Source organism: Blennius ocellaris, assembly GCF_963422515.1.
Source record: "Blennius ocellaris genome assembly, chromosome: 16".
In the NCBI taxonomy this organism is placed as follows: domain Eukaryota; kingdom Metazoa; phylum Chordata; class Actinopteri; order Blenniiformes; family Blenniidae; genus Blennius; species Blennius ocellaris.
In genome coordinates this window covers 6,668,486-6,692,225 of record NC_137665.1, presented here as the reverse complement: position 1 = coordinate 6,692,225, position 23,740 = coordinate 6,668,486, and the positions used below count along the sequence as shown (strand labels likewise).

The window sequence follows — 23,740 nt, the reverse complement described above, 5'->3', positions numbered from 1 at the left end:
GAAACACACGCCCAAACAGCGTCTGTTGTGCTATCTTTCATGGTTAGATTTTTTTTTTTTTAATTCCTCAGCTATATTGATTAAAGGACATGACCATACATGTTCATTGATTCAGCTGTGAAATTGTAAATATACTATGCTTCCTAGAGTCCAAAAGTGACCTTTGATGAGCTTGTTTTTGTCTTTCTTCCCAAAGCTCTCTGCAAAGAAAGAGTGCACTACTCATGATTGGCGCTATTGCCAAATCTTTCTCTACTCTTGTTAGGTATCCATCCATCCATCCATCCATCCATCCATCCATCCATCCATCCAACCGATAGCACTGACAACTGCGTCACTATTCAACACACACGTGCGTTTACACACCCACACACACACACACACACACACACACACACACACACACACACACACACACACACACACACACACACACACACACACACACACACACACACACACACACACACACACAAATTGCATGTGCAACTATCATATGAATTTGATGGAGATGTGGCAGAAGTTGAAACTGATATAAATTGGCTGACATAGTTTGATTCTTGTGAAAACTTCACTGTGGAATTGAACACACATAACTACAACTGCCCTTGCTCTAAGTATGTACACATGCGGCATGCCATTGGCACTGTAACCGCACATGAAGATTCATTAAATATTCTGACTGCCAAATCTAAATGCCCCCATGTTAAAAAGACCGACAATTGTGATTGTTTTTATTATTATTTATTACAACCATCATACAACACTTTGTTTGTCGTTCTTTGTGAAAAAGAAATGTCCAGGCGATTAACCATGGGAACATCTTCAGGGGTCTGCCAATAGAGAGTTTGAGCTCAAGGGTGAATGGAAATGAGAAACTGATGAGTTGTGGGCGTCCTTCCTACATAGTAGGAAGTACATTGTTTTTTACTTTTTGGTTTTTAACATGTTTATTATGTACAATGACCTTAGGTGTCTTCGCGTGAATACATCCCAGATTTACTAGTAGAATATGAAACATCCAGACCCCTGAGGTAATCAGGAAGAGGTTTACTAAGTGTTTCCAGAGTCGGAAAGGAAATAAGCTAAAGTAGCATTTGGTTGCAATGGGTCTCACCTGTGGTGGAAACTTCCTGAACACCTTCTGACACTCACTGCTTTTAAATCAGGTCTTAACACCCGAATGTCCGCAGGATTTCCAACATACAATAGATTTTACTTATTCTATTACCTGTATCTTAATAATTTTTTTTATTTATTTATCATCTTATTTGAATCGCATTGAATATTAAGATTCTTAATCATCTTGTCTTAATGTGTTTCTTTTATATCTTTGTAAAGTGTGAATTACCTTCTGTCTGAATGGCGCTATATCAAGAAATTTGCCTTGCCTTGAAAGGTGCTGATAGATGAAGTTTATTAATAGTAGTAGTAGTAGTAATTGTAGTAGTATCGATATGTATTGTGTGTCATTGTTAATAAAGGTTCACGGTTTTGAATCGTAAAGCAGTCGTTTGTTTGTCGTGCAGCTGTCGGTTGCCATAGTGACAGCCAAGATGGCAGCCACGGAGGCAGGAGAGCAACATGCTGCTTCAGAAGTGCTGAGAGGGCTCTCTCGGCACTTAAACTGTCTCAACGAAGACAACAAAGCGACGCGAAAAAGAGCCATCGAGGCGATAAAAAGGGAGACGGTAGACAAGGAGCTCTCTGGCGGAGTTTTACAGGAAGTATTCGCTGCTCTCCTGAAGCCTCTACTCAAATGTCTGTCAGACCCGATGGAGCGGTGCCGAGAAACCACGATAGCGACGATAACAGAGTTCATTCGATGTGTTCCCAAGCCGGAGGAGTCGCTGCCTTATCTTGTACCCTGTCTGGCACAGCGGTTTGGGGAGAAAGAGGCTCTGGAGCCTGCGGAGGAGCTGCGGCTGTCCACCATGGAGCTGCTGTCTCTGACGGTGGAGGTGTGCGGAAGACACTTAGCGCCTTATCTGAACGAAGTGATCAGCATACTGCAGAGAACCATCGTGGACCCTTTCCCGGATGTTAAAAGAGAAAGTTGCAAATGTACCGTGAATTTTGCGAAGTGTGTGCCAGGTTGGTAAAACGTGTCTTTTGTTGGTCAGTCAGGTTGCCATGGTAACAGACAAACGTTTGTCAGAGGCGCCCCGTTGTCATGTCTTCGTCTTAAAGTTGGACAAATGCATTTAAACAAAGTTCCTGTGTCTCACACTGATTATGGCAAATCTTTGTTTGTTTTAGTTTATTTCGACACTGACACTGAATACGTCCACATTTCCTTTCAATGGACATAAACATCAAAATGACCAGTTAATAGTCTTTAAGGATTAAGTCACTGTTTGCTGTTGTTGAATGTTGGAGTTGTTGGACACTGGTTATGCAAAGAAAAAATTGTTATAGACACAGAAATTACTAATAGACATTTGAATGTGTTTAATGGCAGTGTGGTAACCACAGTCCTATGGTTCATTTACTTTAACGATACAAAAGTGTTTTACATAAGTGTATGACCACGATGAACTGGAATTCATTCCATGCATTTCTCCTCAGAGCACTTTCACATGCAAGCAGAGAGTCTTGTCAAGCCTCTAATGCAGACGATTGCTCATCAGCACTCCAGGGTACGAGTGTCTGTCATCGAAGCCACTGGGGCAGTCATTCAGCATGGCAGTGGGAAAAACATGGATGACGTCGTCTCTCACCTGGCACAGAGACTGTTTGACGACTCACCTCAGGTTGTGTTCTTGTAAATAATTAACTTTTTGGCCCAGGTGTACGTGTAACTGTTATGTTTTGTTTAGTTTTTCTTGTCTCTCTTGCCTTCAGCGTTTTTTCTAGGTGTTGACAAAATAATAGTATAGCTCTGAAGTGAAAACATGCATGTGTTAAATTACAGTTGCTCTCAATTTCTTGTCCAGGTGAGGAAAGCAGTGACTGCTGTCGTGGGTGACTGGTTGTTACGCCTGAGAGATCGTTACTCGTATTTCCACAAACTCATCCCACTCCTGCTGAGCAGCATCAGTGACGAGATCCCTGAAATAAGGTTTACATTCACACTCTCTAATGCATTCGTAATTCCACATTCTGAAAAAAAAAAACGTGTATGTGGGCTGTGAGAATTGCAAATCATTTCATCATGTTTTAGTCAGCTTTTCACACATTTACACAATCTCTTAGGAGTTTGGGTTGTTTGCTGTTTTGACATTTTTCGACGCACACTCATAAAAATGTCAAACGCATAGGACTGACCACAATGACTTATCGTCGTTCCTTGTAGGCTTCTAGCAGCTGATTTGTGGAGGCAGGTAGGCTTGCAGTGGGAGAAGGAGAATGAGGACGACATCAAGGACAAGATGGATTTCCTTCTCGCTCCGCCGCCACACTTTCCACAAGAAGGTCAGTCACTTGCAAAGTGGTCCACCCCAGCCCCGCCGTTTAGAGAGGAGAGAGTGGAGAGCATTATTCCTCCCCAGGGGGAAACACAAACTTACAACAGCTCAAGGTAAAAGGTGCAGAACTTATAAAATTAAGGAATTAAAATATGTAAACATATGTAAATATCTAAACAAGAGCAAAAAAAGAGCCCAAAAAATAGAATATGTAAAAATAAAAATAAAACAATCCAGTCAAAAGAAAAATCCTCTAAAAATAGTCTTTTTTTTTCCTATGACTTTCCCTCATAGACAGCGAGAGTCATTGCCGTTACTGCACTGCTTTGAACTCTACTCCATTATATAAAGAGGGTGTTTTCAACAGATGTGTCATTTAAGTTCATCTCTTTATCTAAACTACAAACCATCAAAGTCGTCCCAATGTTTCTTCAGCTGCACATCAGTGTAATAACTGCACTTTAGGTAATGCATTAAATCTTATCTTTTTTATTCCAGCTGTCCACAGCTATAACATACAGTAAAAAAAAAAAAAAATGCTGTATTTGACAGCTTTTTTGTTAGGACAGGCAGTGGCTTGGAAAGATAAGTGTCTGCCTCAGGGCCAGGAATAAGTGTCAACGTGAACATGGTCAACACATAAAGTCTAACTCATTCTATGTGGCTAAGATACACAAGTGATTTATGCAGGTTCTGGGCTTTGCATTTTGATTACTTTCCAAGTCTGGCAATTACACATTTGGCAGTATGGATCAACGCTGTGTCTGCCTCGAGACAGGAAAGGAAATGAATGATAAAGAAAGAGACTCTCTCTCCTTCCCTCCCTCTTTGTGCTTCTCTCGCTTGCCATCGTAAATCTGCCAGGCCTCCCAGTGTGAAGAGGTCACTGTCAGACAAGCAGGAGGGGTCTTGTTTGGTCTTGTTCTGATGTGTTTCTCTGATTTATCACTGTCATCTTTTCAGTTCTGGCTTCTTTTCAGTTGGCCTATAGAAGGAGGAGAAAACAGTGCAAGCGAGAAGTGCGCTGGAGTTCAACAGTAGAAGTCTAGTGAAGAATGTGTTTCATAAAAAAAAATGTATGTAGAGAACATATACGTCGGGGCAAAATTTGACATGGGAATTGTTGAAATTTTTTTTGTTTCATCCAGCCATCTGTCTCATACACCCCACTTACCTAGAATTGGACTGTGGTTAATGTTTACTTTTCTCCTCCAGTGGAGCGTCCAGGCTTAGGTTGCAGAGAGCTGGTAGTGAGAAACCTCGGGAGGCTGGTCCCAGCCATCAGCCATGATGTGACCGACTGGCTGGTCCCGACACGGGTCAGGACCTCTCAGCTTCTTTCTGTGCTGCTCCTCCATGCTGAGGACCACAGCACCCAGCATCTGCAGCCTCTCCTGGCCACGCTCTACCGGGCCTGTACCGACACAGAGCAAGACGTCGTCAGCAATGTAAGTTCCAATAAACATCGACTCAGATATGGGATTATGTAATACCGATCTCCGGACAAACACGAACGAATCGAAACAATTCCAGGAAAGCATCCGCTGAGTCAGCAGATTTGGCGTCGTGTGTGTGCGTCCTAAATTTAGACAAAGCAAAGCGCAGTTCGGGGACTTGGTATACTCCTGTTTACATAGGAGGATCCAGCAAAAATCTTTGATGTGTGGCAAATTATAAAAACACTTTATGTCCTCATCCCTGTTCAAAACTCCCATGTTTATGTCTCTGTTCTGACTGTCTCTCTCTCTATCCGACACCAGTGCCTGGCCGCTGCTAAACTCCTTGGGACGTTTGTCCCTCCGCCCGTTTTCCTCAAGTTGCTGCTTGAACATGTGACAACCCCACACTCGTCCTCTCACCCCTGGGCCCCCCTCATGGTGCTGGCTGCCGTGCTGGGCGGCTGCTCCAGACCGCTCCTGAAACCACATCTCCAGCAGATTGCCAGCACTCTAACCCAGCCCGAGGTCTGCCAGGAATATCAACAGGTTAGCACAAGAGGGGGAAGTTTGGGTTCAGTTGTGGTTGACATTGATTTGAACTTATTTACCTGCGAATGACTGTTGTTCCAGTAATACTGCCGACCTTCTTCACACCCACTCTAAACACATCCTAATGCTCTTGCTGACATCGTGGCTTTAGCCGAGTATCAACACCTGTCATGTTTATCGAGGGCGGGGGAATCAAGTTGTTGTTTAAAGTTCTGAAACCGTAATTCAGGCATGTTTCGAAGCAAGCTTTGCTCGCTCCCCTCCACTGTCGTACTGCTCTTACTGTACCCGCTCTTGATTTCCCCTGGGATTTGTGTGAACCAGCTGTTTCTCCTCAAGTCTTGATAGGCGATCTTGGCAGTCATAGAAAGTCATTTTGTACCTTCACTGTGTATCTTAGCACTCTTATTTTTGGCAGTGATGCGACAGCGGGCAGCCTATATATTTCATTCCCAGTTGGTCCCTTATAAAAATAATTTTGATGATAAGATGCCACATCCTTTAAAAGGCTTAAGCTAAAGCGCCTTCAAGAGTTTCAATAGCACTACTGTACACAGTGGGCTCTGTGGGTATAGTGTTGAGTAATTCTCTAATAGCTCTACCCTACTAAAGTGGCAGTCAGACCATCTGTTTTTCTTTTCAGTTACACAGCAGCCTTTGATCGAACCGTCTCTGCTCACATGCAACTTTGAAACTATATATTTTTTCCTCGCAGGATTTTTTTTTTTCTTTCAAATATTTAAACTCTCCTTGTAGTTTCTATGTAAATAACCACCTACCAGTGGAAAAACCCCAATCTTGTCAAGCTGGGTCAGTCATGTTTCTTTTCCTTTTTGCAGCAAATATGCTTCCCTTTTAAACTCATAATAACAAAGAGCTATTTTCTGATCGTGCTGCACCATTGACTCGCCCATCCCCATGAACTCGTCCCCCTCTCAGAGAGGCCAGAAAGAATTTCCTCCCACGAGATAATAACAAAAAAAAAAAAATCAACTACATTCATTGACCTCTCCATAGCTGCTTTGATCCTTTAGAGCAAACAAAGGATATTGGCTTCTTTCTTTTTTTTTTTAAAGCCGTAAGTTAGGTGTCAGTACCAGACTGTGGCTTAGCCACACCATTAAAAGGATCCCTGAAATTTCAAAGCCTGGATAGTCAAGGCCGGTGATAAATGAGTAGGGAAACTGACCTCCTTCTGTCCTCCATCGTCACTATGTGGCAGGGTTAACCAGAGGGTGAATTAACAGGACGGGACAGTCACATGCTTTCACACAGATGCAGGCAGACCTCTGCTTCCTCTCTGTCTGTTCCACCATCTATCTTCTTCTGTCATTGTCTGCGTCTGTGTTTCCGAGGGCAAAGCCTACAGCATTGTGATTCAAGAGTTTCCCCAGACAATGCACCTGCAGCATTCTTGGACAACAGGCAGAATTCATTGCAGGGCAAAGGGCCAGATCGGCGTGTAGCCGTAAATCACATTACTAGAAATGGGACGTGTTGTCTGCCTGTCTGACCTTCCTAGTGTGTATTACTTTTGTTTAATAACAGTTTGCTGATCTGCAGGCAGACAGTACACATCGGCACACATAGACTCTGTCGCTTTTAAAAAGAATAATAATTTAGACAACTTAGAATGTTTCAACAATAGGTTTGTTCTGATCCAACTTTGGTGTAGTATGCCAGTTGAACCATAAAAAAAAGATAATTTGACAAAATCAGGTTTAAAGGGTTAGGGTTATAATCTCAAAAGAACCAGGTGGGGAGCTAGAAAACACCATGGGGTGCCGAAGATTTGAAACCTGATACATCATGCTTCTGCACAATGTAACCGCTTCAATTCTTTCCTCTCTGATTTCTTTCCTTTATTTCAGAAAGGCAAACATATATGACAGATGCTCAGTGAAGAAAAAACAAAACAAAAACACTGGTCAAAAGTTGAAGATGATGTCAGTCTCTCCAGAGGAAATCAAAAAGAGCCTGCGGTTAAGGAAGCCACCATCTTCTCAGGCCCCGTGTGTGATTTATATGTGGTGTTTGCTGATGTATCACATGCAAGTTTCCCTTTTCTGAAGGGGTATTCCACTGGGGATTAGCGAACGCTCGCCTTCACACACACTTCACACAGAAGAGTGTCATGATGTTTTAGGTTGCCTTGGTGACATTGGTATCATAGATAGGCTGAAGCAAATTGATAAAATTGTAAGACAAAGCGAGCTTTGTGATTTGGAAAGATTATTTATGGCTATTTTAGCATAAAAGTAGGGCAGAGGTACAAAGAAGGGTTCTCTAGTTTCTCCTTGTCTCTGCATGAAGAAACTTCTGAGCATTCTTTTAGGTATTCTGCTGAATGTGTAAATGAATTGTCACCTGCAATGTATTTGCACTTTAAGGCACTTGAATACTGTCCAATTGAACCGGCAAACTTTACCTGAGTGCAAGGAGCCAGTATTGCATTCACTGGCAGTGTTTGTTTCCCTGTTGCCATAGGAACATCAGTGGAGGGGGGGTGGGGGGTGCGCTCCCCACTGGATAGGAATCCTTCGCCTGGTATAGGTCTTTAAAGAGGAGTTGTGTAGGTGTAATTGATGTATCCAGTAGTGGACAGATGCGCACACACGCTGTGTAATGAGGCCCCTGAAGCGTGCCCAGGCCAATGAAACCAGGTGTATTTCGCCTGGCTCCAGGTGTCCACCTAGTTATTACTCGGCACCACTTTTTCCGCTCTCCCTCTTTCTCACTCTCAGCGCGCTCCTTAATGGTTGTTTTCTGTGCATGTATAAAATGCTTGTCTGTATGTGTGTACACTAATGTCTGTGTCTGCCACTGTTTGTCACGTTATTTCCACTGCTGCTCGACTGGTGCCCCTTGCTGCATTTATGTGCCAGTGAATGGTACGGTCACAGGCAGGGATTTCCCCCCACATCAATGACGCGTGGAGCCTTTTTAACACCGGTGCACCGTGTTGTGGGCAAGCTGTTTCAAAGGTTTGATCCAAAGCAGTCACCTAACGACGGGAAGGCAGGTTGTGGTTTCGGCATGGAAGCGTAATGTCGATTCAGACAGCCGGAGGAAAGTTCTTAATCTAACCTTTTTTCCAGTCTGTGGTCAAAGCCACTGCTGTAAATGAAAACGTTCACTCGTGTGTTTCACTAGCTGAAAGTACCTTCCTCACAATTTATTGCTTTTGTAATGCTCTGAGCATCTTCTTGGCTTAACACAGTGCTTTTCCTGCAGCTAAGTGCCAAGCTTTGCTGCACAATAGCAGCTGAAATGTTTGAAAAGACATTGCACCCCCTAGTGAAAGTGATCTGCTATTTGCCTGACAAGTAGACAAAAGGATTCCATGTTTCAAGCGAGTGAGCAGATGAGGATGGAATTCAGTATTTCTTGCTCACGCAGTCTCCCCCCCCCCCCCCCCCATGACCATGTCAGCGCATCAACCAGACGAGCGGGAACACCTGAAGGCCACCCCGCAGCTCAGCCCCTCACGTACAAAAACACAACACTCTGGCTCACTCCTGGACACACTTCCCCCTCCTCCCCACGAGGCTCTAATGACAAGCCCCGTGAAAACAGGAAAAGAGGCCATGATCCCACTGATGGCATGGAAATTAGCTTGAGCTGGAGGTCTTTGTCTAAACATGAGCTCACCACAACACTGACTGAGAAGTGACAGCAATCACACGCACTCATGCCCAGAGGTTAAATGTAAGTCCTCGCAGTTAGGCTTTCTTGTTCATCAGAGGACTCAGGTGGTTGTATTATTTAATGCAGTGATTATAAACATGTTTTTGCAAAGCGACGTGGCCACGTATAAGTGCTGCAGTGAATAGATGACTACATGTGCAGTAACAGAAAAAAAAAAAGGGAGTAATGACTAAAATCAAACCCAAAATGTGAATTGATGATCCCTCCAGTCTGATGTTCCTCAATAAATATGCATGAGTCCAACAGGATTGTTCCAACAGGTCCCACATGTGTAACAAACCAGGTGGGACAATCTTTTTTTTCTTTTTCTTTTTTAATGTTCCTCTTCTCTCTCTTTTGCAGGCTATGTACTTGGAGCAGTTGTTGGCCTGTGTGGATACGCTGTTGCTTCAGTGTGAGTCAGACTGTGGCAGTGTCAGTCTGCAGCTGCTGCAGGTGCTGGTCACTGTCCAGAGCCTCTCCAATGAGCCTCAGCTCAGTGAAAAGGTGAGAAGGCTTGAGTTGTGTGAAAATATAATCCGAGACACTTCCTGCAGCTCTGCCATTACTTTGTTCCAGACAGGTGGGACCAGCTTCAAAAACTATACTTTTTTTTTTTTTCCCCTTCCATTTTCTATTTCCATCCATTTTTACTAGAAAGGTACATGGGTTTTATGAAGCAAGGCAGCTATTCAAAGAATGTAAGCATTTGTACTGGTTCAAAGTGGGCATGGCCAACAATATAATTACCCACTTAGCCAGGGGAGCCGAAATTGTACCTTTGGAGTGGAACTTTAAAATCCAGTGTTGGGTGAAAGGAAGCGAGGGAAATGTGGAGAAAGAGCGAGACAGACAGAAATAGAGGGAAAATCAAATGGAGAGATTTGGATTGTTAACAGTTTTTGCCTTCATCATATTCTCGTTACCACCTCCTTCAAGCCACAAACTCTAGCTTTCCACTTGTGGTCAGCCCCCACACTGACAGACACACAAGAACAATGACGAGTGAAGCAAACGGTATCTCGGGTCAACATGTCATCTCACTTCTCACTACTATTGTCAGATAATGACAGAGAGACGAGCGGGAAGAAACTGGCACAGATGCTCTGCAGACAACCACAAGGGCTCACCAGTGCGACTGTGTGTTTATGTCTGTCTGCATCCGTGTATAACACACAGGGGGCAATATTAGTGAAAGAGACGGGACAATATGAATTAAGAAAGAGAAGGAGGGTGAGAATGGCCCTGAGCATTCCGGGACCCAGAGGAAAAGCAAAACTTGTTTTCCCAGAAATCGGTCTCGTCTTTCCCATCAACAGACAGCTCAGGGCCGTCCTTCTCTCTTCTGAACATGCCGATCTGTGACTCAGACAATGTCTCTGTGCCTGTCCATCCCGAAGGGACTCTGTAGGGAGCTATGAAGTGCCCCAAAGGTCAATTCCCTTGCCCTCGAAGGTCTGCTAATTACTCGCTATCTCATTCCTGCCCTTTTCTCCCAACTCTTCCATCTGTACTTACTTGTTTTTATGTGTGTTATGGATTCCTTACATTTGTGACATCCTGTCTGTCCGGGTTTTTGTGACTCTATTTTATGTGTGAGACATTGTCATGTCTGACGCTCTCTTCCCCCCCCCATGATGTTACATGATCATGTTGTGCCTGCCATGTGAGCAAAGCCTAAAGAAATCCTGAAATTATAACAAAGCAACAAAAGTGGTCAACTTCAAGACAATGTTGAGCTTTGTTATTCTATTTTGACAACTTCCGTAAGCTTTGACTCCCACCTGAGTTTTCACCGGAAATATATAACATAGTTGATAACATTTTGTTTTGCCCCCCCCCCCCCTCAGGCTATGGGAAGCGTACAGTTTTTGTGTGAAGTGCAAGGTCTGGACTCAGCGACGGAGCTCTATAGGCAGCACATGGGCCTGCTGCTGGACTGGCTGTCTACCTCTGTCAACACTTGGTCCAGTTACTCCCCACAAAGGCTCCAACTGTGCACATCATAGTCACGCAGTCAGGTGAGACCTGAAAACCTGTGTGCCTAAGAAGTGGTCAGACGTGCTGCAGAAACTGAGGTTTGCGCTTGGTTTGCTTGTTTAGACACCACATGATGTATCATATTTGAAACAGTCATTTAAGCATAGATTCACTTCAACTGACATGGTTAATATAATAATAACTATCATTTTATTTTCATGTGGCTGGTTCTTTTTATCACCGATACAATTCAGAATGTGGTTGTAACTGACCAATACCTATCATGCAATCATTGATAGTACTTCTCACACATTGTTGCAGGTTGTTCCTCATGGTGTAACACCCACTCACAAAATAACAGAGCTGTCATTAGTGCCGTTTGGCCTCCTGACTTTGGCTAATCCCTGTGTCGCCCTCTGTTTGTTAGTTACCAGATCTGTCTCAGACTCGCCTAAAGCACTTAGTCCGTGCTTGCATATGTGTGTGTGTCACGAGGGGTTAAAGAGCTCTGACCCTTGATTTGGTCCTGAGACTCCACATTACCTCCCTTTATGCCATGTAATCCTCCACTATCACCACCTCCCTGTGCCATGCTTTCATCTCCATATCTCCATCCCTTTTTCGCTCCCTCACCTCTCCGTCTAATTGACTGGGCAGCTGGGCACTCCTCTAATCCTCTCTCTCTCACTCTCTCACTCTCTATCTGTCTCTTTCTCTCTCTCTCTCTCTCTCTCTCTCTCTCTCTCTCTCTCACACACACACACACCCTGACTGACCAGTCCATTCAAGGTCCCCACTGAGGTCACTACATCAAACAGCAGCAAGAACTGCCCGCTCTTGACCTTCTCCTGGATCAAGGCCACTTTGAAGCTGTGTGTGTGTGTGTGTGTGTGTGTGTGTGTGTGTGTGTGTGTGTGTGTGTGTGTGTGTGTGTGTGTGTGTGTGTGTGTGTGTGTGTGTGTGTGTGTGTGTGTGTGTGTGTGTGTGTGTGTGTGTGTGTGTGTGTGTGTGTGTGTGTGTGTGTGCGTTGGACCCCATCTATGTGGTGGGAATCAATTTGTTTGACCCCATGAAACCGAGCACTTTTACAAAAAGGTAGCAACACGGTTTGAGCGTTCAGATGCCCATTAGTTAAGGTTGTGTTACTGCTGCCGTCCTCCCAGACACGATGATCAAGCTGTTAACCTGTGTTTGTACATGCATGTCTGTGTGTGGTCTGTTTCTGGGTGCTCAAGACTTAGACTGTGTTAAACTTGTGGTAACCACCTTTTCCAGCTAACGTTGTCGGGCCCCACACTGATTTAGATGTATTTGAGGGTTAAGAGGTGGTTTTATTGCTAAAGTTACAATTGTGGTCAAGGGTTTAGAGGTTGGTCACTCAGTTGTGATGGTTAAGGTTAGGGCGGTGGGCTCGAGAATGCATTGAGTCAATGGGAAGGCCCCACAAAGGTTATGTGTGTTTTACTCACTGACTGCTGCTCCATCTGTAAGTTTCTTTCTTGCATGCATAATCGTTTGTTTATTACAACAACTGAAAGACTTTGCTACGGGCATCAGAACTGGCACTGTCTGGCCACCTTGTTTGAAGTGCAAATGAGTCAGTTTAAATTCCTCCCCACTGGACAATTGTCAGTAGTTAATATGACAACTGAGAACTGGTCACTTTGCTTGCTCATCATGTCTTCACAGACTCTGTTTGTTGGAGACGGGAATAATTATTGCCCTGTCATATCCTCCTCAGCCTTGTTTTTCAGAGCGTGTCAGAAAGTCCAGTTGTGTGAACCTTGAAACAAGAGCTCTCTCTCTCTCTCTCCTTTTGAAATGTTGCTGCCAGTGCTTAGCTCAGGCACAAGAAACATTCCCCCGGTCTTAAACAGTCCATGTGTTAAATGCAGCCACTATAAGATAATCAGCAGATATCTATTCAAACACCTCAGGTGATAAGTCATATTCTTCGGGTCGCTGGAATCTTTTGGATTAAAATGAGCTTTCTTTCTCTTCTGCTGATTTATCATTTTTCTTGTATCTTTTTATGAGGCTGGCCAACATCCCCAGACAGTGTCAGGATTTCCTCCGTCTCGTTCCACTTCTGTACAAGTCAGAGTCCAAACAGGGTGTGGACACTTATCACACAGACACACACGCACACACAGAGTTCATTTTATATATATAGTTCTGTAAATATGCACGCAGACTTTGTTGGAATAAGTGTGTGGGCATGACTCTAACTGGGAATGCTTGCACTGTGAGTTTGTCATTTCCTGTAAAAGACATTTGTATGGACACGTTTGGTCACGCAAAGATCATGTTCTGATTCATTTCCTTTGCACACAGTGTCACCGTCTTAACAGTCCCTTGAAGTCTCAATAACACAAGGCTTTTGGTCGCAGCTTCACACAGAGAGTCTTTGTGCTGATTTGTGTTCGTCATTCAATCATCAGCTCAGAGGAAGGGAAAAAAAAGCTATTAAAACAAATGTTAGATATAATGACTTGGGTGGCACAGCTTTCTGATTTCAACCCCTTGCTTAAGTCACATTAATGGCCGTATTTTGTGACAGTGAGACGAGCAATTCTCTGCTTTAAAATGTATTCAGTGTTTTTGATACACAACACAAGATGTGAGGAGAGGTTGAAACAGAAGGTTGAAAGGAAGCGCATAACATCTTGGTGTCTGTTTCTAGTCGTTTTTGTCCTCACTGTAAAACTTGAAAATGATGCATAATAACAACAGATAAATTACTCAAATGTATTCACAAGTGAATAACCCCCCCCAGCTGGTTTATATGCAGCCAACCTTGTCTCTGTTTCAAAATCATAATTGTAATGAATCATTGTGTGTGTGTTTGTACGTGGGTGTGTGTTTGTGGGTTATAGGTCCGGTGATTGGGGAGTTTTTAAGCCAACTGATGCCTCTTCTCCAAAACTGTCTACAACCACAAAAAGACCCAGAAATGAGGATGAGCATTTTCACGATGCTTGCCAAGTCGCTCCTGGACGCAAGCAACACACTGGATTCCAAGGGGTGAGAGAGATGCATGATTTTACATGTCAGTTAAAATTCCTCCCAATTATTCCAGACCTGTTCCATTTTATTTATATTGAGTCGAACTGGACAAAACCCATGGCTCGGCCATCCACAGTAAGCCGAGTTTTTCATGTGGCCCATCTGGAAAATCAATTGCCCACCTCCGAATTAATCACTGCATGATGTCACAATGAGCTTTAACCTCTGTGATTTGTAAGAATCCATCTAACTATCCGCCTGGTCTTTTTTTTTTTTATATATGACCCTGCTCACATTCTTTTTGACTTCACCCTTTATTGACCCAAACAATCTGGTAACATTACAATCCTCAAAAAGCACACAAAGAACCTTGGATGCAGTTGATTCAGGGATTGTAATAATAATGAGTTTTGTTTCATGAAGACACCAAAAGGTCCATAATGAAATATTTGACAGTTAAAAATATTACATTGAAAACAACATTAAAATGGCCCTGTTAGCTTCAACGTCCAGTGTTGATTCAGGTATAATTAATGATAAGATGCACTGTGTTTCCTAGAACGATAACCTCCATTGTAAAATGTCCCATCCGAGTTAAAATGGTCTCTCGGGGAGTATCAGAGTTGCTGGGATTAGTGGAAAACGCCTCTCGCTGAAAGAAAAACATGGCACATATTGTCCGAATCTCTCATCTGTAATTGGACTGGTCATTGACTGATAAAGAAAGTAGGACAGCAGGAATTTCTGACACCAGGAGGTGACTGCGCCCCCCCCCCCCCCCCCCCCCTCCTCTGAGCCCTCAGCTGTGCAGCCTTCAGCCTGGACTCAGAGCTCCACTGAGGGAATGCATTAAACCTGAGGCCGCCAGTGATCACAGCAGCTGCTCCTGTCGATCAGGAGAGACAAACTCTGTCTGTGGCGTTGCCATGGTGATTTGAAATGAACCGTAGCCTCACAGCAAGAATGGTCTTTCACGGCAAAGTTGGGTTATTACAGGAAAGCACACGGGTCATCTTTTATATGGGAACACAATGAAAATACTGTTTCGTCGACTTGGCCAAAGTGTAAAGAATCTAAGATGAAATAATATCCTTGTCAGTGAAATTTGTCACACACAAAAAAAAACAGGAAGTGTCCTCGAGCCAGAATATACTGGCAGCTTTGCCCAAAAAATGTGGAGGTCGGAAAATTCAGCTTTCATCAGTTTTTTTTTTTTTTTTTTTTTTTCCCAAACCAAAAAGCCTATTTAGACAAAAGATGTCTCTGTTTCTTCGTCGCTGTCAATGTGGCCACCTGCACTGCTAACTGCTTCTTTCATTCCTGAGGTATATCTCCGGTAATCACAAAGCCCTGAGAAGACAGAAATCATGTTATACCTTCAAAAGGTTTCATACAAATGCTTAACTCGCACTATGTGGGGTTGTGCAGTCTGCCATAACATTTCCATTCATGCTCATCGCATCTCCCCATTCATGATTTATAGCTTGAACTTGGGGGCCACACGTACTGTATGTCATCAAGAGGACAAGGATAGTCGTAGAGAAAAGCTCTTTTCTTTGTTCTTCAATCAGAATGACATAATGACAGCTCGGGGATGGAGCGAGCAGAGAGGGAAAGTTTTTTTTTTTTTTTTATATATATATATATATATATATCTGTAAGTGCCTGTCATCCGTATTCGCTCATAATTTTTTTGTTTCATGTGGAGTTGCGTTCTATGATTACAAAGCTGGATACGAAACATAAGTAGAAGGTGATGCATAACAAGTGAAAGTTAATGCTTTTTGCCGAGATGTGGCAGGCCAAACCCATGGCCCACGTGCAATGGAGATAAGAGAGTGTGCTTTCATGTTATGTATGAACTGCCTAAGATACCTCCCTTTGTGCTTAATTTCAAGTCACGTACAAAAAAAAATGCAATCCACTTGTGGTTTTTCTTTTTGTCAGAAAACTTCAAGATTGTACGGTAGATATATTTGTAACGTGGATCAAAGCAGGTCCAATTTTGCGTTCATCAAAGAGATCTGATGCAGAAGTTCACCTTGCTGGAATGACTTTCAAAGAAAGGATTGTGGAAATGAGTATATCTGGTAACTTCTGCATTTCTTTTTCTCTCTTCTGTATGTCGGTAAATTGTTGGCAATCATAAAAACACACGATTATGCAGAAATCTGAGTACTGAGGTACTGCTGATGTGTTTTTCCTCCCAGTCCAAGCAGTGATGCTTTCAGGTTGAAATATTCCCTCCTGAAATGTATTTTAAAAGTCAGGCTTGAACATAAACTCTGTGCACATAAAACAGGTACAAGTGACCAAATAGTGTTTCCTTTCTTTTTTTTTCAGCGCGAGAGAGGATTTTTTATTATATATCAATAGCACACTCTCTGGGGTTGGGAATTTCCACAAAGGTGTTATATGTACAAGATGAAATTAAATGCAAACATGATATTAAACATAGTTCTTTATACTTTTCAAGCTGAATCTTATTTTGATGCTTCGACTTTACGGCTCGATCAGTCGAAAGTTCTTTGCAACACGATATGCACACAATCGGACCTTGCTGAAGTTCGCAAAACAACCTCATTGAGTAACCGTTTCGGCACATGACATAATGATCCCAACACATGTTGTTTTTCTCAGGATTTCAGCTTCATAGCTTAGTTTACTGCGCACTTGCTTCGCAAACATCATACAGACGGCCCCCGATGAGATTTACAGTCGAAATCCACTCGAACCTGGAGTTTGTTTGTGCATAAATGTGCAACTAAGGTAAAAAATCGTACTCTTCTTTCCACTGGACACCGTCCCCGTAGCATGGAAATGTGTCTTTCCATCCGCTGGCGTCACTCATGGTGATCTGTCAACACCTGTCAAGAGGAAGCCACTGAGCGAATACAGCAGCACAGTTGTGGCTGCATTACTGGCACGCTAACTCCCCCTATTGGCACTGGCACATCACAACATAGTTTACCACGTACAGTACATAGAAGTTTATTGGTAAACCAGCTGAACAGCCAAAGGCAAAAGGCAGCTTGGAGATGTTTGCCAGTAAAGGGCATTGCAGACTCTGGCTGTGAGTGAATACATAAAAAAGAAAGTGTAGAGCATAGAAAGAGAGCAAAGAAGGACATTTTATAGTCAGTGCTCCTGATTTTTGTCATCTGTCGCACACTGTTTGAACAAACGGCGATTGTGGTGCCATTTTTCTGCTGCTGCTCGTACAATATATGAATATCAAAGCTCTCAACGTGATGCATCTTGTCCGTCCGGTTGATGTGTGGTTCCAGGCACTTTCGTGAGGAGTCCGAGAAGTTCCTATGCGACACCCTGCTTCCTAATCTGGTGTGGCAGGCGGGACGCACTGCCGCTGCCGTACGCACTGCAGCCCTCAGCTGCCTGTTTGCCCTGCTGCATGGAGGGGCCGTCTCACCTGGGCAGGTAAACTTACACACTCGCACTGCAGACGTAATGCAGGTTAACACTTTAGTCAATTAAACCAATGAAATCCATCCGCATGCACAAAAGCAAATTAAAAAAAGCTGACTATTTTTTTTTTTTTTATCATATATTTTGTTCCCTACCCTTGCAAGGCTTTGGAAGCAAACACCGGATGTGAGCCTCTCCAGTAATATGTGTCTTTAATCTCCAATCTGACAAAAACAGTTTTTATTCACTCAGCTATAAAGGGGAAGTTCTGGTGCTGCATTTTTGTAACACCCCCCCCTTCTCCTTGGTTCTGACAATCGCTTCAAATTCTCTAGTCTGTCTATCTTACGTTAAAATACGCAGCCAAATCTAGGAACCCCCCCCCCATCTTTGCCCCCATGGTCGAAAGAGTTGGCCGCAGTAGGTCGCAGGTGTACACGAGGGCAACCGGGTCCACATACCTTTGTCCCCGGGGAACAATGCCCCCACTGTCCCGGGGCCCTGTTATATGAAGGAACTATCACCGGAACATGCCCTTGCACCTGCCTGTCAGAGCATGTGCTGAGTTACAGTATGCGCGTTTTGCACCAATTGCACGCACATCTGGCTGCCTGCGCGAGAGTGACCGGTTGAGACCGGCTCAGGCGCCTCTTCTATTCGCACGTCGTTAACTACAAGGCGGCGCACACATCTGGGGGACAATGTGAACACGGGCGTCAGTGTGTGCTGTTTTAAGTGTTTGTCATGAAGCTGCCTCTGCGCACACGTCCCCACGAGCGGAGGGAAGCCGTGGATGTGGCGACTAAATAAAGCCGCGTTACTTTGAAAAAGATCAGGTTTTAGAAGTCGAGTGGAGTCGAGATCGAATCAGCATGTCCCGACAGATGTAGCAACAGTACGGTGTGTGTGTGTGTGTGTGTGTGTGTGTGTGTGTGTGTGTGTGTGTGTGTGTGTGTGTGTGTGTGTGTGTGTGTGTGTGTGTGTGTGTGTGTGTGTGTGTGTGTGTGTGTGTGTGTGTGTGTGCGTGTGCGTGTGTGTGCGTGTGTTTTCACGGACAAATCAAACAGCCTTTCATTTCGAACACTGTTTCCTCACTGCTCCCTGTGAAAACAATTAGCAGCTCTAGTTACACTTGGCACCCTCACATTTGTCACTGATGTAATCCCGGATACTTTCGCTGCCAAATTTTTCCTCCGCTTTCCCTCCCGCTCCTTTCACTCCTTTTTTCTTTTTCTTTTGTAAAAAAAAATTGTTTTGCCTTCATGGTCTCGATAACAAACACACACGGGGTGACAGAGGTTTTGGCCATCACCTCTTGGCTGTGGCTCCGTTGCTTTCAGCTTCACCTTGTTTGTCCATTACCTCTGTTTCTCATCTGCTGGTGTGATGAGAACATCAGTCTTCGCCGTGCTCCCAAAATCAGGCTCCACATCCATGTGACTGTACACGCTAATCCAGGCCTGCCGGTCGCACTAAAAGCAATGTTAAAGGTAAAACCAGGTGGTGCTGGGTTTGACCTCTGATTTTCTTTGCGTGTAGCTTCTGTGCGTGGAGGAAAAGCTGAGTCTTCGGGTTTTGTCAGCATTGGACGAGGACTCAAAGACGAGTCGACTGTTGGCTTGTCGCTCTCTTTCCGCAATGCTCAGGCTCATAGGAACCCGCCTGCGCCACGACGCGCTCAACAAGATCTACCCTGGTAGGAGACAAACACTGACACACACACGATAATTCAAAACTCCATACTAGCATTTGTACGTACATGCATGTTCCACGGAGTTTTACGCTCTTTTTCATCTCGTCTAATGCATCGGGTTTTTGTTTGGTTTTTTTTTCTTCTTCCTCTCCACAGAGTTGTTGAAGCGACTGGACGACAGCAGCGAGGAGGTCCGGGCCATGGCTCTGCAGACACTTGGATCATGGCTGTCCAGCCTGACCAAAGACTACAACCCTGAGATCTGCTCTGCTCACCTCCAGCTCGTCTTTCAGCAGCTCGTCCTGTACCTGGACGACCCAGACAGCTCAGTACAGGAGCAAACTCTCGGTGAGACGAAACAGACCCAGGGATGACGCTAGAGTGCTGATTGATAGTGACACCCTAATAGTTGCAGGTGTAATTGTGCTTTGGTGAAGGTTAATGCAAAAATGGACGAGTTGAGTTAAAAACAACAAAGCACTGAAGGAATGTGTTCCTGATGTACTCAATATACGGTAGACTTAATGTCTTTCAGATTTAGCATTGTTCAACATAAGAATGATGCTTGACGAATCATTTTATGTCGTTACTCCTAAAGTCTTTTTTTTTTTTTTTATTCCACACGGAAAAAAACCTCAGTGCCTCTTCCTGATAAGACGTCCATATGCACGCACTTAATACGATTCAAATGATGACGTGCGATGGACCTTCTGCTTCGGCTATTTGAGAAATAGGCCGCGATGAAAGCAGAGTTTAGGTGTAATGCACTACAGACCAGCCTGCTGCGTCCGTGACACTCACAGGGGGATGAGAGGAATTTGGGGTGTCCTCTATCAAACGTCAGATTGCAGTGCGGGCACTCTGCCAGCAGACCCTCCACTCCCTTATTTCAAAAGCATGATCCCACTTTTCCACGCAATTTATCACTCGGTGCACCGTGAACAGTTCCAACTGCCAAGTGCACCCATGAGCGGCTGGGCCGGCCGGCGGTGGGCTTCAGGAGTTAGATACAAGATCCAGATATGAATAAGTACCCACCTGAGACTCATTTCATAGGTTAATATGCAAGCTCTCTCCTGTCAGTGTATGGATATACCTGGGTTAGTGTGTGTGTGTGTGTGTGTGGCAAATCTCTGCTTCTCCACTCAGGACCCCCTTTCTACTACCATTGCACCTAATGACAACCACATGAGGACCGTCTCCCCACCTTTCCACATCTGTGTTCAGACCATCCCACTTAATCCCCCCCCCCCGTCCCCCGTCTTTTATCTGTCGGACTCTCTTCCTCTTCTTGTACCCTCGCTTCTCTGTGGCAGCTGGGTTTTGTTGATGTATCGGTGGAAATTCCAGAGCACTGTTATTCAAGATTTTTCGCTGCCTCCTGCTCGCCTGGCTGTTCGCTGTCATTACTTTTGACAGGACGAAGGTGAGCACTGATGCAGTAGTCGGTGATAAAAGGACTCGCCATCTTCAGAGAGACGTAGTGAAGAAAAGAGAGGGAACTTCGTTCTGATTCTCACCAGATGCAGTTGAATAGTTTTGGGATGTGCATCTTGGAAACTACGTCGTGAAATGCTTGCGAAGATCATCGATGTTTGAAAGATGCCAAGCATGTGTGACCTTGCCGTTTTACCTGCGGTCTGAGTAGGTTTGTGGTTTATAGTTTTGATTCCTTACATTTCAGCTGAGTTACAACAACATTTTCTGCAACGGTGAATTCAAAGCTCAAGTCTGTATTCTTCTTTTTCAACAAGTCCCATGAATTATCCAAACCCTGAATCTATTCTAACGGTTATTGTCGGTCAGGCTCAGCCCTAATATACCTTAAACTTCCTTAACATGTAACTCACGTGAAGGAGCATGAAAATGACTTGCAGTGTGGGATTGGCTGGCATATTGCTGAAGTTTCCACAGTTATGGGCTGTTTATTTTATTTCAAGTTGATCGCACCGACACAAACGTGCTGCCTCAGATAAATATCATGACACCAAATCCAGCGCTTAAAATGACTCTGAACGAGTGCACAACATAATCCTGTTTCAATCAGATTGGTTAAAAATAAACAGTAGCTCTTTTAGAGAAAGTATATGATGTTTATAAAACATGAAGCTGTGTGCTTTAGGATTTCTCTTTGCAAAGAAACTAACGAGCCGACGAGGATTAAAATTTCAAGTTTATTTCTACAGAACAAATTCAAAACAGCTGTTGTCCAGTGCTTTATAAGACCAGATATTAACAGTACAATTAATATAAATTGGATAAAACAGCTGAGTCAGAGGCATAATTATAGATCAAGTTCAAGATTGAGCTTTCCAGGTGGTTCTAGATCAGTCGGTAGAGTAGGTCAGCTTCCAGTGCCGATGTTTGTGATTCGATCCCCATTCATTCGTCTTCTAAACCGCTTCATCCAGCTGACGGTCTCCAGGTGCTGCACCAGGTCTGGGCCGGTTTTAAGTGAAGACAAACTCTGAACAGCCTGTCAATTCATCACAGGGCAAATGCACACACACACACACACACACACACACACACACTCACACACACACACACACACACACACACACACACACACACACACACACACACACACACACACACACACACACACACACACACACACACGGGCAATCTCACACACTCACATTCACATCTGCAGTCAATTCAGAGTCAACAATTAGTGCCACATTCAAGTTTTTTGGACTGTGGGAGGAAACCAGCGCATCCAAGCTCCACACAACCTCCAGCCTCCAAGACCAACCTGGGCTTGAACAAGGGCCGAGGTGGGATTGTAATCCAGACCTCATCTTGCCCTGTCCATTTGTTAAAACGTCCTTGGCTTGGGCAAAACATTCTTACATAGCTCATTTCACAACTTCAGCAATGTCAAAGCACTGCACAGTGGGGGGTTTTTCACATTCATGAAGCAAAATAATATATTTTAACTCGCTCTTCTAAAAACTCACCGACTTCATAACATGATGGCTTAAATCTAAAAAGGCCTTTGTGGACACCCCAGGTCGTCAAAGTGATGCTCAGGGAGGACAGTGCTCGGAATCGCTTTGTGAAACAAGATGACCTCACTTCTCGCTGAGTGATCGTCTGGATCCAACAGCAGCCATGACCGGCTGCCCCCCCCCCCCCCCCCCCCTCAAAAAAAAGTGGCAGCATTCCTGCTTCTCATGCACGTTTCCGTTTGAAGCTTTGTTTTCTGCCCTCCCGACGCCCATTCTTCCGCTCCCTCCCCTCGGTGCTTTAATCGTTGATCCTATTCTTATGCTTCTTGTATTTCAAACGCATATCTGTGAAGTGGCTGGATGTCGGCAACATGTCCCGACAGAATGATGGACACCACTGCCATTCCCTCCCTCTCATCCCTGCTTCCCTCCGTGCTGGCACGAGCGTCGCTCACTTCCCACAAGCCGCCATTGTTCTCCTTTAATTCAAAGCTCAGCCCATCCATGCATCCACCCCACCTGAGTACAGTATACACAAAGGCCAAAATCCCCTCCATCTCCTTGAAGAACAAAGGCGGGTATCAAGTGATGAGTTTACATGAGCGAACTCCTACACACTGGTGGCACGTCAACCACGGGAACTGCACTTGTGCATTGTCCTTCCCGAAGCACTGACAGCAACTGAGGTAATTCGATATTCCTCCAGAAGTCACCAGGTAATCTGGGAACAATCATGGAAAGACTGTGGGTCTATCGCCCCCCCCCCCCCCCCCCCCCCCCCCTGGACGGACAGGGAACCGTCACGTGTGTGGACACAGTGGCTGTATTTCTGCAGTTCATCACCGCCACCTGCTGGTGATGTGCTCTTTGAAAGAAGATTTACCAGAGAGGACGCACACCGTCTCTCTCTCTCTCTCTCTCTCTCTCCCTCTCTCTCTCATCCACACCAACTCAAAAAAACATGCAAGTGCAACGTAGATATAGTATTAATGATTGGCAGCTTGTTACATTATGATTCTAATAGCAGGACTCGGTAGACTGGCCATTTTGATTTCACATTTGAATGACCTATAAATGCTCAATTTCCAAAAAGCTGGTATTTCCAAAATGCAAATAATAACAGGACATAGTCATTCTCAATATCCATAACCCAATACTATTAGAACATTATTATGAGAAAAGAAATTAGATGTTGAAATTAAGACTTTTTTCCTATTACTGTTTATAGAAATGGTTGATGTTTGGTATTAACAGTTTTGTGTTGCTGTTGTTGTTGTTTTCCCCCTTTCTGTTCTTGATCGTGTAGAAATCCTAAAGATAGGCAGCTCAGTCCATCCGGGACTTCTGCGGAGGGAAGTGGAGGCTGCGAGGGACAGACAGAGGAGTCCTCTCTACTGTGACCAGCTGCTGCAGCACATCAGTTCCCTTTCTACTCAGACCACAGCAACATGTCCCGACTGACCTGAAACACATCTTGAAGAAACTCGGAGACTGACGCGTGTGCCTTTAAAGAAACAGCATCTTTTCTTAGTGTTTCTTAGAATTTGTAGTGATTTATACCTGTGGTTTGCATAAATGTATTTCTTCAACTCATAATAA

The 23,740-nt window shown here is 44.2% G+C and overlaps 1 protein-coding gene across 1 annotated transcript; it reads left to right on the top strand.

Annotated features, from left to right (window-relative positions):
• The first annotated feature begins 1,541 nt into the window (after positions 1–1,541).
• On the top strand, positions 1,542–23,640 carry dnaaf5 (dynein axonemal assembly factor 5). The gene is given in 14 exon segments (XM_080512025.1): positions 1,542–2,094; positions 2,569–2,753; positions 2,937–3,061; positions 3,296–3,414; positions 4,623–4,855; positions 5,168–5,392; positions 9,446–9,589; positions 10,933–11,079; positions 11,082–11,103; positions 13,939–14,086; positions 17,356–17,506; positions 19,034–19,190; positions 19,344–19,535; positions 23,448–23,640. Coding segments are annotated over 14 exon segments (2,541 nt in total). The 5' UTR covers positions 1,542–1,556; the 3' UTR covers positions 23,603–23,640.
• Positions 23,641–23,740: the final 100 nt, after the last annotated feature.